Source organism: Sorex araneus, chromosome X, assembly GCF_027595985.1.
Source record: "Sorex araneus isolate mSorAra2 chromosome X, mSorAra2.pri, whole genome shotgun sequence".
NCBI classification, from domain to species: domain Eukaryota; kingdom Metazoa; phylum Chordata; class Mammalia; order Eulipotyphla; family Soricidae; genus Sorex; species Sorex araneus.
In genome coordinates this window covers 163,526,182-163,539,501 of record NC_073313.1, presented here as the reverse complement: position 1 = coordinate 163,539,501, position 13,320 = coordinate 163,526,182, and the positions used below count along the sequence as shown (strand labels likewise).

The 13,320-nt window shown below is 59.8% G+C and overlaps 1 protein-coding gene across 1 annotated transcript in view; it reads right to left on the bottom strand.

Moving 5' to 3' along the window:
• TNN (tenascin N) overlaps nt 1-13,320 on the bottom strand; it is a 47,997-nt gene that overhangs the window by 8,121 nt on the left and 26,556 nt on the right. The window contains exons 3-8 of the mRNA XM_055121216.1: nt 10,945-11,232; nt 10,425-10,688; nt 8,973-9,158; nt 8,031-8,120; nt 6,814-7,077; nt 3,600-3,863 (exon numbers count right to left, since the gene is read on the bottom strand). Coding sequence (XP_054977191.1) covers nt 3,600-3,863; nt 6,814-7,077; nt 8,031-8,120; nt 8,973-9,158; nt 10,425-10,688; nt 10,945-11,232 — 1,356 coding nt within the window. The remainder of the gene's footprint in view (nt 1-3,599; nt 3,864-6,813; nt 7,078-8,030; nt 8,121-8,972; nt 9,159-10,424; nt 10,689-10,944; nt 11,233-13,320) is intronic.

Genomic DNA, 13,320 nt, shown 5'->3' with positions numbered 1-13,320 from the left:
CAGGAACCGGCCGGCCAGGCCCGGTTCCTGTGAGAGAACCTCTAGGCCGTGGGTCTGGGGCTAAGGCTGGAGACTGCGGGGGGTGGGGGCGGGTGCTGGCCTCGCAGAGCCAGGGGATGACATCCTGACATCGCATAGGGTCCCCTGACCCCGCCAGGAGTGAGCCCTGAGCACAGAGCTGGGAGTCCACCCTGAGCACAGAGCTGGGAGTCAGCCCTGAGCACAGAGCTGGGAATGAGCCCTGAGCACAGAGCCGGGAGTGAGCCCTGAGCACAGAGCCGGGAGTCAGTCCAGAGGGAGTAAACGTGGTCCCAGCTGGCCGCTCCTCCCGGCCCGCCAAGACTGGGCGGATGCTAGAGAGTGACCGGCAGGGCTCTCGTGGGGGCCGAGGAGAGAGGGAGGAGCCCCCACTGGACCGCAGATGTCAGGGTGTGTCAGCAAACACCCCCAGCCCAGGATGAGGAGAATGGGAGGGGCGGGCCCAGCCCTGGAGCGAGTACCCCGCCCCAGCCCCTCGCAGGTGGCTCAGGACAAACTCTCTGGGGATTCTGTCCCACAGGCCAAGTCCAACTAATGAGGGAAACGAACAGACAAGCGGAGGGCTCAGGGGCCGGAGAGAGGGCGCAGTGGGTAGCGCTCGGGCTGGCTCACAGCCAACTCCGACACCGTCCCTTGCCCTGGACATACCTCACAGGGTCTCCTGAGCCCCGCAGGAGGGGCCCTGAGTGCAGAAGGGGAGGAGGAGAAGGATGAGGGAGGGGAAGGAGGAAGAGGAAGAAAGAGAAAGAAAAAAGAAAGGAAGAGAGAGAGAAAGGAGAGAAGGAAGGAAGGAAGGAGGGAAGGAGGGAAGGAGGAAGGAGGGAGGAAGAAAGGAAGTGAAGGAGGGACAAAGGAGGGGAAGAAGGAAAGAAAGAGCAAGGGAGGGAGGGAGGAAGGAAGGAAGGAAGGAAGGAAGGAAGGAAGGAAGGAAAGAAGGGACAGAGGGAAAGAGGGAAGGAGGGAGGGAGGGAGGGAGGAAGGAAGGAAGGAAGGAAGGAAGGAAGGAAGGAAGGGAGGAAGGAAGGAAGGAAGGAAGGAGGGAATGGAGGGAAGGAGGGAAGGAAGGAAGGAAGGAAGAAGGTAAGGAAAGGAGGGAGGAAGGAATGGAGGGAGGAAAGAAGGGACGGAGGGAAAGATGAAAGGAGGGAAGGAGGGAGGGAGGAAGGAAGGAAGGCAGGCAGGCAGGAAGGAAGGAAGAAAAGAAGGAAAGGGAAGGAGGAAAGGAGGGAGGGAAGGAGGAAGGGAGGGAGGGAGGGAGGGAGGGAAGAAGGGAAGGAGGGGAGGGAGGGAGGAAGAAAGGAGGGAAGGAGGGAGAGAGAGAGAGAGAGAGGAAGGTCTGTGCTCCCTGGCCGAGAGAGCCCCAGGATGCTCTGGCCTCAGCTCAAGCCCTGTGACATCAGAGGGGTCAGGCCAGAGAGGAAGGACAGAGGGAGGGAGGGTCCGGGAGGTCCTGGTTCCAAGGGGGCCGGGGCAGCCCTCCGTGTGCAGAAGTCCCGGCCCGACCCTCAGCGCCTCGTGGTCTGAGCACTGCGGGAGGCGCCCCGAGCACTAAAGCGGAGCCCTGAGTGGGCAGCACCCAGGAGGGAGAGAGCAGGCAGGCGAGAGGCTGGAGCAGCTTCCGGGTTCCAGCCTAGGGAAGGACAAGCAGCAGCTGCAGAGAGATGCAGCCATGAAGAACCCGCCAGACCAGTTTTTTTTTTTTTTTTTAACCCAAAGTAGACATGAATGGAAATTTCCATTTTGGGGAAAGGAAAAAAAAAGGAGCAGAGAAGGTGATTTTAGTTTAGGAGTTTCCCCAAAATAGCTCCGTCCGTCCGTGCGGGCTATTTTCTGCACACCCAGCGGCAGCTCGGGCGGTAAGGGGCTTTGGTAGCAATTATGCAGCTGGTGCGGCCACTAGGATGCTGAGTCTCTGTAGCGGGACATCTGCTGTGGGCTTGTGTCCGACCATCACGGGGGAGGGACAATTCCTGCTGCCACGGCTGAGTGTCCAGTGGACCCCTTGCCGCCCCGCCACAGCCCCCCGCTGACCTCTCTGTCACCCCCTCTCTCCCTTTTTTTGGTGGGGGGCTTCCAAGCAGAGCTCGGGAGGGGGCCTAAGGGTGAAGATTCATTCGCTCTCAGGTGAAGATTCTGATCCCAGGGACCACCCCCCCAGTGCTCAGGGAGTCCCACTCAGGCAGCGCTGACCACTGAGCAACCTCCCAGGCCCCTGCTCTCTGCCACGGTGCTGTGAGGCAGAACGAGGATAAAACTGGAGCAAAGAGGAGCTCCGGGAGAGGAGGCAAGAGTCATGGGAGAAGGGAGGAGAGGGAGCAGAGGGGGGAAGGTGGAGGGGAAGGGAGGGGAGGGGAGGGCTGAAGCCCTAGCACCCTGTGTCCCTTTATTTTTTTAATTTAATTTAATTTAATTTTATTTTTTGCTTTTTGGGTCCCACCCAGCAATGCACAGAGGTCACTCCTGGCTCTGCACTCAGGAATCACCCCTGGCAGTGCTCAGGGAACCCTATGGGATGCTGGGAATTGAACCCGGGTCGGCCACGTGCAAAGCAAACGCCCTCCCTGCTGTGCTATCGCTCCAGCCCCAATGTCCCTTTATTTTTTAATTTATTTTTTGCTTTTTGGGTCCCACTCGGCGATGCTCAGGGCTAACTCCTGACTCTGCACTCAGGAATTACCTCTGGTGGTGCTCGGGGGACCCTACGGGATGCTGGGGATCGAACCCGGGTCAGCCGTGTGCAAGGCAAACGCCCTCCCCACTGTGCTATCGCTCCGGCCCCCTGTGTCCCTTTAGATCCCCACCCAAACCTACTGAGAATAATCACCTGGAAAAACCCATGCTTTTATTTTTATCTTTTACTATTTTTTATTAATTTTAATTTTAATTTTTTGTTTTGTCTGTATGTTTGTCTTTGGAGCGATAGCACAGCAGGGAGGGCGTTTGCCTTGCATGTGGCCGACCCAGGTTCGATTCCTCCACCCCTCTGAGAGAGCCCGGCAAGCTACCGAGAGGATCCCGCCCGCACGGCAGAGCCTGGCAAGCTCCCCGTGGCATATTCGAGATGCCAAACACAGTCACCACAAGTGTCACCGTGGAGACGTGACTGGCGCCCACTCGAGCTAATCCATGAGCAACGAGACAACAGTGCTCCAGTGCTTGTATTTTTTTTTTGGGGGGGTGGTGGTGGGGTGGCAGGGGGAACCCCACTGGTGGTGCTCAGGGCTGACTCCGGGTTCTGTGCTCAGGGGTCAGTCCTGGCGGGGCTGGGCCACCCTGCTGCATGCACCATCGCAACAGGGGGCGGGGGGGGGTGTCACCCCTGAGCTTCACCCCTGCACGCGGGCGGCTGGAAACCCGCTCTGCCTGACTCGCTCCTGCGTTCAACAGCTGCGGGTGTGGACGGCCGTCGGTGGGTGTCCTGGCTAAGCCCCGCCCCCCCTTGTCTCTCACTTAGCTTCCTCCCTCTTCCTTCGGGCCACTGGTCCCTCCCCGACCGGGACGGCCTCCCCGCAAGCCCCATCCCACAGCGCCACCTCCCCCCCCCCAGCGCCCCCTGGTACCTGTCGGGGCCTTGGTGTCGGCCCTGCGGCTGCCCCGGGTGCCCTTCTCGGCCCAGACGAGCACCGTGTACTCCACGCCCGGCCGCAGCCCCGTCAGCACCGCACTGGTCTGCTCCTTGCCCACGGCCACGTCCCTGCTGTCCCCGGCGGGCGAGGTGACGCGCACCATGTACCTGTCGATGGGCGCCCGCACGGGGTCCCAGGACACGGTGGCCGTGGTCTCGGTCACCTGGGTGGTCGCCAGGTTTCGGGGGCTGTCGATGTCTTGAAGGGGAGAGGAAAGGAAAGAGAAGAGAGAAGAGAAGGGGCTGGAGCGATAGCACAGCGGGGAGGGAGTTGGCCTTGCACTTGACCGACCCGGGTTCGAATCCCAGCATCCCATAGGGTCCCCCGAGCACCGCCAGGAGTGATCCCTGAGTGCAGAGCCAGGAGTCAGCCCTGAGCATCGCCGGGTGGGACCCAAAAAGAAACAAAAAAAAAAGTCCAGGGGGCTGGAGGATAGCACAGCGGGGAGGGTGTTGGCCTGGCACGCGGCCGACCCGGGTTCGATTCCCAGCATCCCATAGGGTCCCCTGAGCACTGCCAGGAGTGATCCCTGAGTGCAGAGCCGGGAGTCAGCCCTGAGCATCGCCGGGTGTGACCCCCCCCAAAAAAAAAGAAAATAAAAGTGTTGGCCAACTCGCAGCTTCTGGAAAACACAGCAGGGCCCAGGTGACGCCAATCTGAGGAGAACGCCAGGGTTTAATTAAGGAAACGGCCCGAAGTTCCAAGAACCCAGAGCCCAGAGCACGTGACGAGACAAGGGTTTCCGACCCGGCCAGCAGAAAGCCTTGATCTGCACATTCTTCCCCGCCTTCGGTGAAAAAAATAAAAATTGATGATGAATCTATCTCCTTCACCCTGGATTTTTCTAATCCCTGCTTCCCGGCCTGATTGATTGCTGGTCTCCGAAAGCAAATCACACTCCCAGCAAACCTCTGCTCGCATTCCGACGGCCAGGAACCAGGAAATGGGATTTTGTGGTGGCTTTTAACTGACTTTTGTGTCGTGCCACGCCTGGCGGTGTGCAGGGCTGGCTCCTGGCTCTGTGCTCAGGCGTCACTCCTGGCGGGGCTCGAGGGACCTTATGGGGTGCCCGGGATCCCCCTAAGAGTAAGACTGGTGCTCTCCCCACTGGACTAGCCCCGAATCGGAAAACTTTCCATTCATTGATGACTGGGCTGAGAAAAAAAATCATCCTTCTCGTGGAATCTGTCTAGATTTATCTTGGATCAAACTAGGAGAGTTTAATAGTCTAATTTAATATTTAATAAACATAATCGTTTAATTTGGGCTGGAGCAATAGCACAGCGGGGAGGGTGTTGGCCTCGCACGCGGTCGACCCGGGTTCGACTCCTCCGTCTCTCTCGGAGAGCCCGGCAAGCTACCGAGAGGATCCTGCCCGCACGGCAGAGCCTGGCAAGCTCCCAGTGGCGTATTCGAGATGCCAAACACAGTCACAACAAGTCTCACCAGGGAGACGTGACTGGTGCCCGCTCGAGCGAATCGATGAACAACGGGACAACAGTGCTAACAGTGCTAATAGTTTAATTTAACTAGGAGCCATAGAACAAACAGCAGGTAAGGCACTCACCTTGCACACAGCCAACCTGGTCCCTTATGCCCCAAGAGTGACCTGACCCCTCAGTGGGCAGCCAGGAGTAACCCCTGAGCACCACACCAGATGTGCCCCCAAACCAAACACCCTGCAAAAAAAAACACTAGGGACGAATCTAGATCCCATTTTCCCTGGTAGCTGACTCCTGTCTTGTCTACACCAAAAAGCCACACTTGGGCCCGGGCGATAGCCCAGAGGGAAGAGCGTTTGCCTGGCACACGGCCAGCCCGGGTTTGAGCCCCGGCGTCCCATAGGGTCCCCCGAGCACTGTCAGGAGTGAGACCTGAGTGCAGAGCCAGGAGTCAGCCCTGAGCATTGCCGGGTGGGACCCAAAACCCAACCAACCAACCAACCAACTAACAAAATAACTGACAGTCTGTCTCCTGGGTTAGGGGACATCCTTCTTCTTCCCAGCTCACTGGCACTTGAAATACCACCTGGTCCCTCAAAGGTCAGTCTTTAAAGAGTCCAAGAAACCTTTGGGGGTGGAATGAGGTAAAGTACAGAATGTAAGGGGACGGGCGCCAAAACAACTTTGTAACTGTGTATTTCACAGGGATTTACTTAGATAAATAATAAAGAGTCCAAAATTCTAGGTAACAAGGTGTGTGTTTAAAATCTTGCTGCAGGGCGCTGGAGCGATAGCACAGCGGGGAGGGCGTTTGCTGTGCACGCAGTTGACCTGGGTTCGATCCCTGGCATCCTATAGGGCCCCCAGAGCTCTGCCAGGAGTAATTCCTGAGCGCAGAGCCAAGAGTCAGCCCTGAGCATCGCCGGGTGTGGCCCCCAAAGCCCAAAAATAAAAAGGTATGTCAAAGGTATGTCATCCCGTGGCTCATCGATTTGCTCGAGCGGGCGCCAGTAACATCTCTCATTGAGAGACTTATTGTGACTGTGTTTGGCATATCCAATACACCACGGGGAGCTTGCCAGGCTCTGCCGTGCAGGCTCAATACTCTCGGTAGCTTGCTGGGCTCTCCGAGAGGGGCGGCAATCGAACAGGGGTCGGCCACATGAAAGGCGAACGCCCTACCCACTGTGCTATTGGTGGTTCAGTGGTAGAATTCTCCAAAAATTAAAAAAAATCAAAATTAGGGGCCGGAGCGAGAGCACAGTGGGTAGGGCGTTTGCCTTGCACGCGGCCGACCCGGGTTCGATCCCCGGCATCCCATATGGTCCCCCAAGCACTGCCAGGAGTGATTCCTGAGTGCAAAGCCAGGAGTAACCCCTGAGCATCGCTGGGTGTGACCCAAAAAGCAAAAAAAAAAAAAATCAAAATTAATTGAAGCTAAATAAATAAAATCCTGCTGTGGCACGCGGCTGAGCCAGGTTCGAATCCCGACACCCCAGAAGGCCCCCCCAGCCCCTCCAGGAGTGACCCCTGAGCACAGAGCCCGAAGCCAGCCCTGAGCACGGCAGGGGGGTGGTGGTGGCCCCCAAACTGGTCACTAAAACCCCGCAGCCAATGAGCAGAGGCAGCAGAGGGGAAGGGTCTGCAGGTGGGCGCCCAGACTCCCAGGCCCCCGGGTGCGCGCCCCTTCCCGGCCCTGCCCTCACCTGTGAGCGCCTGCGTGTCGGCCTTCTTGCTCGCCCGGTCACCCTGCTCCGCCCACACGAGCACCGTGTAGGCCTGGCCCGGTTCCAGGCCCGTCAGCACAGTGCTGTTCTGGTCCTGGCCCACCGCCACGTCTGTGCTGTCGCCCGTGGCCGAGGTGTACCGGACCACGTAGGTGTCGACCACCGCCTGCACGGGGGCCCAGGAGACCAGCGCGGTGTCCTCCGTCACCCGGTCCGTGACCACGTGGGCGGGGCTGTCGAGCTCTTCGGGAGAAAGGGAAGTGGGGGAAGGGGCCAAGGGCCCAGGGGGTGGGGGGGTCACCGGGGCTGGGGGCGGGAGACGGGCGAAGGCGCCGACCCTGAGCGAGGCTGACCCCGGGCCCACCCCCCACCCAGAATGCAGAGAGAGGGGCTGGAGCGACAGCACAGCGGGGAGGGCGTTTGCCTTGCACACGGCCAACCCGGGTTCAATCCCCAGCATCCCATAGGGTCCCCCGAGCACTGCCAGGAGTGATTCCTGAGTGCAGAGCCAGGAGTGACCCCTGAGCATCGCCGGGTGGGACCCAAAAAGCAAAAATCAAAATAAAGAAAAGGTCTTGGGGCTGGGGAGATAGCACAGCAGGGAGGGTGTTTGCCTTGCACACAGCCGACCCGGGTTCGATCCCTGGCATCCCATAGGGTCCCCCGAGCACCACCAAGGGTGATTCCTGAGTGCAGAGCCAGGAGGAACCCCTGAGCATCGCTGGGGGTGACCCAAAACCAAAAAGGAACCCCAGAGGGTCCCCTGAGCATCGCTGGGGGTGACCCAAAACCAAAAAGGAACCCCAGAGGGTCCCCCGAGCACCACCGGGTGTGGCTCAGAGCCCCCCAATAAAGGGACAAATAATAAGAGGAATCAGCAGGAGACCCTCAGACGGACCCTGACTCCCCGGGTGCTTATACCAGGGTGAGATTCTCAAGAGCCAGCAAACTTTTACGGTTTCTTTCTGGGGCGGGGGCACGCCTGTGGGTGGCCCCCATGACCCCTGGACAGGTATGCCCCCCCCACGCCCACCCACTCTGCTGTTTCTCCAGCCCCTCAAGAGCAAGGAAACCTTCAGCACCCTGGCCCCAAACGGGCCTCAGTGGCACGGAACCTTCTCGGGCACCAGCCCCGGGCCCGGAGCCGGGGTGGAGGTGGGGGTGGGGGGGGGGAGGGACGGGGGAGCCCAGCTCACCTGTGCGGCCGCTGAGGAGGATGGGGGCGCCTTCCTGGCCCCCTTGCACGGGGACCACCGTGATCTGATAGTCCGTCCCGGGCCACAGACCTGGGGAGACGCGGGCGTCAGGGGGGGCCCAGCCCGGGGGAGAGGCAGCCCCGCGGGACCTGCCCCCGTGGGCAGAGGGAGGCCGGGTCCCGGCTCTGAGCAGCCGTCACCAGGTTGGGGGCAGGAGTGCTCGAGCGAGCACACACACACACACACACACACACACACACACACACACTGAACTCTGATCACTTGTCCAGAACAAAGGGAGTCCCGTGCACTCTCAGTGTCTCTCATATGCATACATGCATGCACACATGTAAATACAGGTACACATACATGGACACGTATACAGGCTCAGGCAAATAACAGGCACATGCATGCACACATGTGTGCGCGCGCACACACACACACAGAACTCTGATCACGTGTCCAGAAAAAAGGGAGTCCCGTGCACTCTCTGTGTCTCTCATATGCACATGCATGCACACATGTGTACACACACAGACACACACACACACTGAACTCTGATCACTTGTCAGAACAAAGGGAGTCCCATGCACTCTGTGTCTCTCGTATGCACACGCATGAACACATGTAAGTACAGGCATATATATGTGGACACGTGTTCGGACTCAGGCAAATAACAGGCACGTGCATGCACACATGCGTACATATAGACACACTTTTATGGTTTCTAGAAGGACATTCTAGAAGGACATTCTAGAAGCATAGCCTGTTAATGAACGGACCTGGCGTTCTGGGATGCAGAGCCCAGTCCAACGGCCTCCAGGCTGGGAGGTTCAGGTTCAGACCCTGAGAGATCTCCGGAGACCCCAGGGCCCTTGCACGGATGCTGGCTCCCAGCCCCACAGCAGCGGCAAACGCCCCCCATTCCTCGGAGGCTCTTACCGGTGATGTCATAGCGGGTCTTGGGGTCGCTGCTCTTGGGCACGGTGACCTCGGCCACCTCCTGGCCCGTCAGGGGCCGGTAACGCAGCTTGTAGAAGTCCACCTGCGTGGTCGGGTTCTCCCACTCCACGTCCAGCGAGTGCTCCGTCTCCTCGGTCACCCAGGCCGTGCCCTGCAGGGCGGGATCTAGGGCGGGGCGAGAGGCAGCAAGGGGCAATGGGCCCCGGCGGGCAACCTTCGTGCCCAGGGCCTGGCACCAGGGAAAGGCCGAGAGCCACATGGCCGGAGCCTTCGCACAGCGGGGAGGGTGCCTGCCCAGCACGCAGCCCACCCGGGTTCCACCCCCAGCATCCCACAGGGTCCCCGAGCACTGCCGGGAGTGAGTCCTGAGCACAGAGCCAGGAGTCAGCCTTGAGCACTGCCGGGTGGGACCCAAAAAGCAAAAAAAAGAAAATAAAAACTGGTGGTTCAGTAAATGCACAGACACAGCTAGATTTTCTGAGGGCTTCTCTGCACACACACACAGACACACACACACACACATATATAGACACACACAGAGACACACACAGACACACATACACAGACACACACACAAAGATACATACACACAGACATACACAGACACACACAGACACACACAGACATACACATACAGATACACACAAACATACACAGACATACATATGCAGACACACACACCACACACATATACAGGGACACATACACACACAGACGTACATATACACACAGAGACACACATACAGACACACAAAAACACACAGACATACACATACAGACACACACAAACACACACAGACACACACATATACATACAGACACACCACACACAGACACACGCAGACATACACAGACGTACATACAGAAACACAGACACACACAGACATACACATACACACAGAACATATATACAGACACACAAAAACACACAGACATACACATACACACAGAACACATATACAGACACACAAAAACACACAGACATACACATACAGACACACTCACCACACACACACAGACACACAGGCACACACAGACACACACACCACACACATATACACAGACACACACAGACACACACAGACGTACACATAAACACACAGACACACAGAGACATACACATACACACAGAACACACATACAGACACACAAAAACACAGACATACACATACAGACACACAGACATACACATACACACACAAACACACATAGATACACACAGACATACACATACACACAGAACACACATACAGACACAAAAACACACAGACATTCACATACAGACACACTCACCACACACACACATACACACACACACACACACACTCCCCGGCCCCCAGCCCAAGCCCACCAACCACGCCCACCCCCCCCCCCCAGCGCCTCTCCCGGGACGCCCGCCCCTCTGCAGGGTGCCCCGCGAGGGCGGCTCACCTGTGCTGGCCTGCAGGTGCAGGGGGTGGCTGGCCACGCCCTTCCTCACGCCGTGCAGGGCGACGACGTACTCGGTGCCCGGGAGCAGCCCGGGGATCTCGTAGCTGTGCTGCCCCGCGGGCACCCGGACCCGCTTCCCCGCCGGCTCCTGGCCCCGCGGGTGGTAGCTGAGGACGTGGTGGTCCACAGGGCCGCCGGGCTCCCAGCCCACCAGCAGCGTGTCCGCCGTGCTCCCGAGCAGGTGCAGGGCCTGCGGGGCCACCACTGCACGGGGGACAGGCACAGGCTCGCGCGGGGCCGGGGCAGCGGGGAGGGCGAGCCCTGCTCAGGGCGGACTCCTGGCTCTGTGCTCGGGGATCACTCCCGCAAGGGGAGGGGAGGTTTGGAACCCGGGTCAGCCGCGTGCACGACAGTGCTCTAACCACTGAACCACCTTTCCGGGCCCCCGGGAACGGTTGAACCAGAGGGCCCCGGGGGAGTCTCCTGGGGGACAGCGGGACCGGGGCGGGCGGCCGCTCACCCTGTGCACAGTCGTGGCCGGTGAAGCCGTCCTCACAGTAGCACTCGCCCGTGTCGCAGAAGCCGTGGCCGCTGCAGTCGGCGGGGCAGCGCAGCTCGCTGCAGTCCTCGGACGTGTAGTCGGGGTGGCAGACGCAGGCGCCCTGCACGCACTTGCCGTGGCCGCTGCAGTTCTCGGGGCAGGGGGCGGCGGGGGCGGCGCAGTCGGGGCCCACCCAGCCCGGCTCACAGTGGCAGCTGCAAGTGTCCCGGGAGAAGGTGCCGTGGCCGCTGCAGGTGGGGCTCGGGTCTGGGGGAGAAAGGGCGGCACGGGGGGTGGTCTCTGCGCCTGCACAACACTTCCTAAATGTGTTTTTTTTTGGGGGGGGTCCCACCCGGCGATGCTCAGGGCTGACTCAGGAATCACTCCTGGCAGTGCTCAGGGGACCCTATGGGATGCTGGGATTCGAACCCGGGTCAGCCGCATGCAAGGCAAACGCCCTCCCCACTGTGCTGTCACTGCAGCCCCAAGACCTTTTATTTATTTTTTGCTTTTTGGGTCCCACCCGGCGATGCTCAGGGCTGACTCCCGGCTCTGCACTCAGGACTCACTCCTGGCGGTGCTCGGGGGACCCTATGGGATGCTGGGACTCGAACTCGGGTTGGCCACCTGCAAGGCAAACACCCTCCCCGCTATGCTGTCACTCCAGCCCCAAGACCCGTTTTTTTGGAGTCAGACAGCGCCTGTCCCCCTGGGCCCACAAACAACTATTTCCTGGGGCTGGAGAGGTTGCTCAGACGCGGCCGACCCGGGTTCGACCCCCGGCATCCCACAGGGTCCCCCCTGAGCCCCGCCAGGAGTGAGCCCTGAGCACAGAGGCAGGAGTCAGCCCTGAGCACCGCTGGGTGTGGCCCCAAAGCTGAACCAAGAGCCCAATCCGTGCCTGCCTGGAAAGACCCCGCCCCCCTGAAGGCGCTTGACGCTCTAAGGCAAGAAAGGGGGGAATGTCCCACAGTGTAGACAGCGACCCCCCGAACCCAAAGCTGGCCGGGAATCCACACTGACCCCCTCTCCCCGCCCCTGCACCACCTGATCACCCGGGATCCTTCTGCTCCACGGAGCTCCTGCGACCTCCCCGGGTTCCCTCCGCTCACCCCACGTGGCAATTCGCTACTTTGGACCCTCTAGGAACAGGGGTGGGGGGTGAGGGGGGTGGGAGGGGTCCCTGGAGGTCCCAGCCAGCACCGGGTGGGATTTGTCTTCTCTCAAGGAGCCGGAGGCGGGGGCCAGAGCGATAGCACAGCGGGGAGGGCGTTGGCCTGGCACGTGGTTGACCCGGGTTCGAGTCCCAGCATCCCACAGGGTCCCCTGAGCACCGCCAGGAGTGATTCCTGAGCACAGAGGCAGGAGTCAGCCCTGAGCATCGCCGGGTGGGACCCAAAGAGAAAAAAACAAAAAAACCCCAAGGAGCCTGAGGCTAAGTCCTGCTCTTTATGTTTTTGTTTTGGGTCACACACCCCATGTGATGCTCAGGGCTGGCTCCTGGCTCTGCACTTGAGGATCACTCCTGGCCGGGCTCGGGGGACCCTACGGGAAGCCGGGGATCGAACCCGGGTCTGTCCTCTCTCTCTCTCTCTCTCCCTCTCTCTCTCCCTTTCTCTCTCTCTCTCTCCCTTTCTCTCCCTCTCCCTCTCTCTCTCCCTCTCTTTCTCCCCCCCCTCTCTCTCTCTCACCCGGGTCTGTTCTCTCTCTCTCCCTCCCTCCCTCTCTCTCTCTGTCTCTGTCTCTCTCTCCCCAGCCCTCAGACCCTAAACCCTTGGAAAGATTCAGACCCCACTGAAGACTCACGAAAGCTGACTTGGCAGGACCTGCAAAACAGCTCGGTCTCTGGGGAGGGGGGTGGAGACGGGTGAAGCAACACGTGTCAGAGGCGGCCACAGGGCATTGGCGCGTCCCTCACGCGGCTCCTAGCTCCGTCTGGCCTACAGGGGGCGCCCTCAACCGGCACACCTGCGGGGAGGGAGGTGCCAGGTCCTGGAGGCTGAGACAGTCCGAGGAGGGGGAGGGAGGGCGGGTGAGTCGCCCGTTGCTACTCAAACAACCGGGACTGGCTACTCCCGGCCTGGAAGTGTCCAGAAGCCGTTTGAACTGGCTGGAATGAGGCCCAAGGAACTGAAACAGCCGGGAGGGGCCCTGCGGTCAGCCCTGGCCCGGCTCCCGCCCTCCTCTCCACGGCTTCCTGGCTTCTGGTTGGTCTGAGCCACACCCAGGGAAGCTCAGGGCTGACTCCTGGCTGTGCTCAGAGCTGACTCCCGGCTCTGTGCTCAGGGCTGACTCCCAGCTCTGTGCTCAGGGCTCACTTATGACTCTGTGCCCAGGGCTGATTCCTGTTTCTGT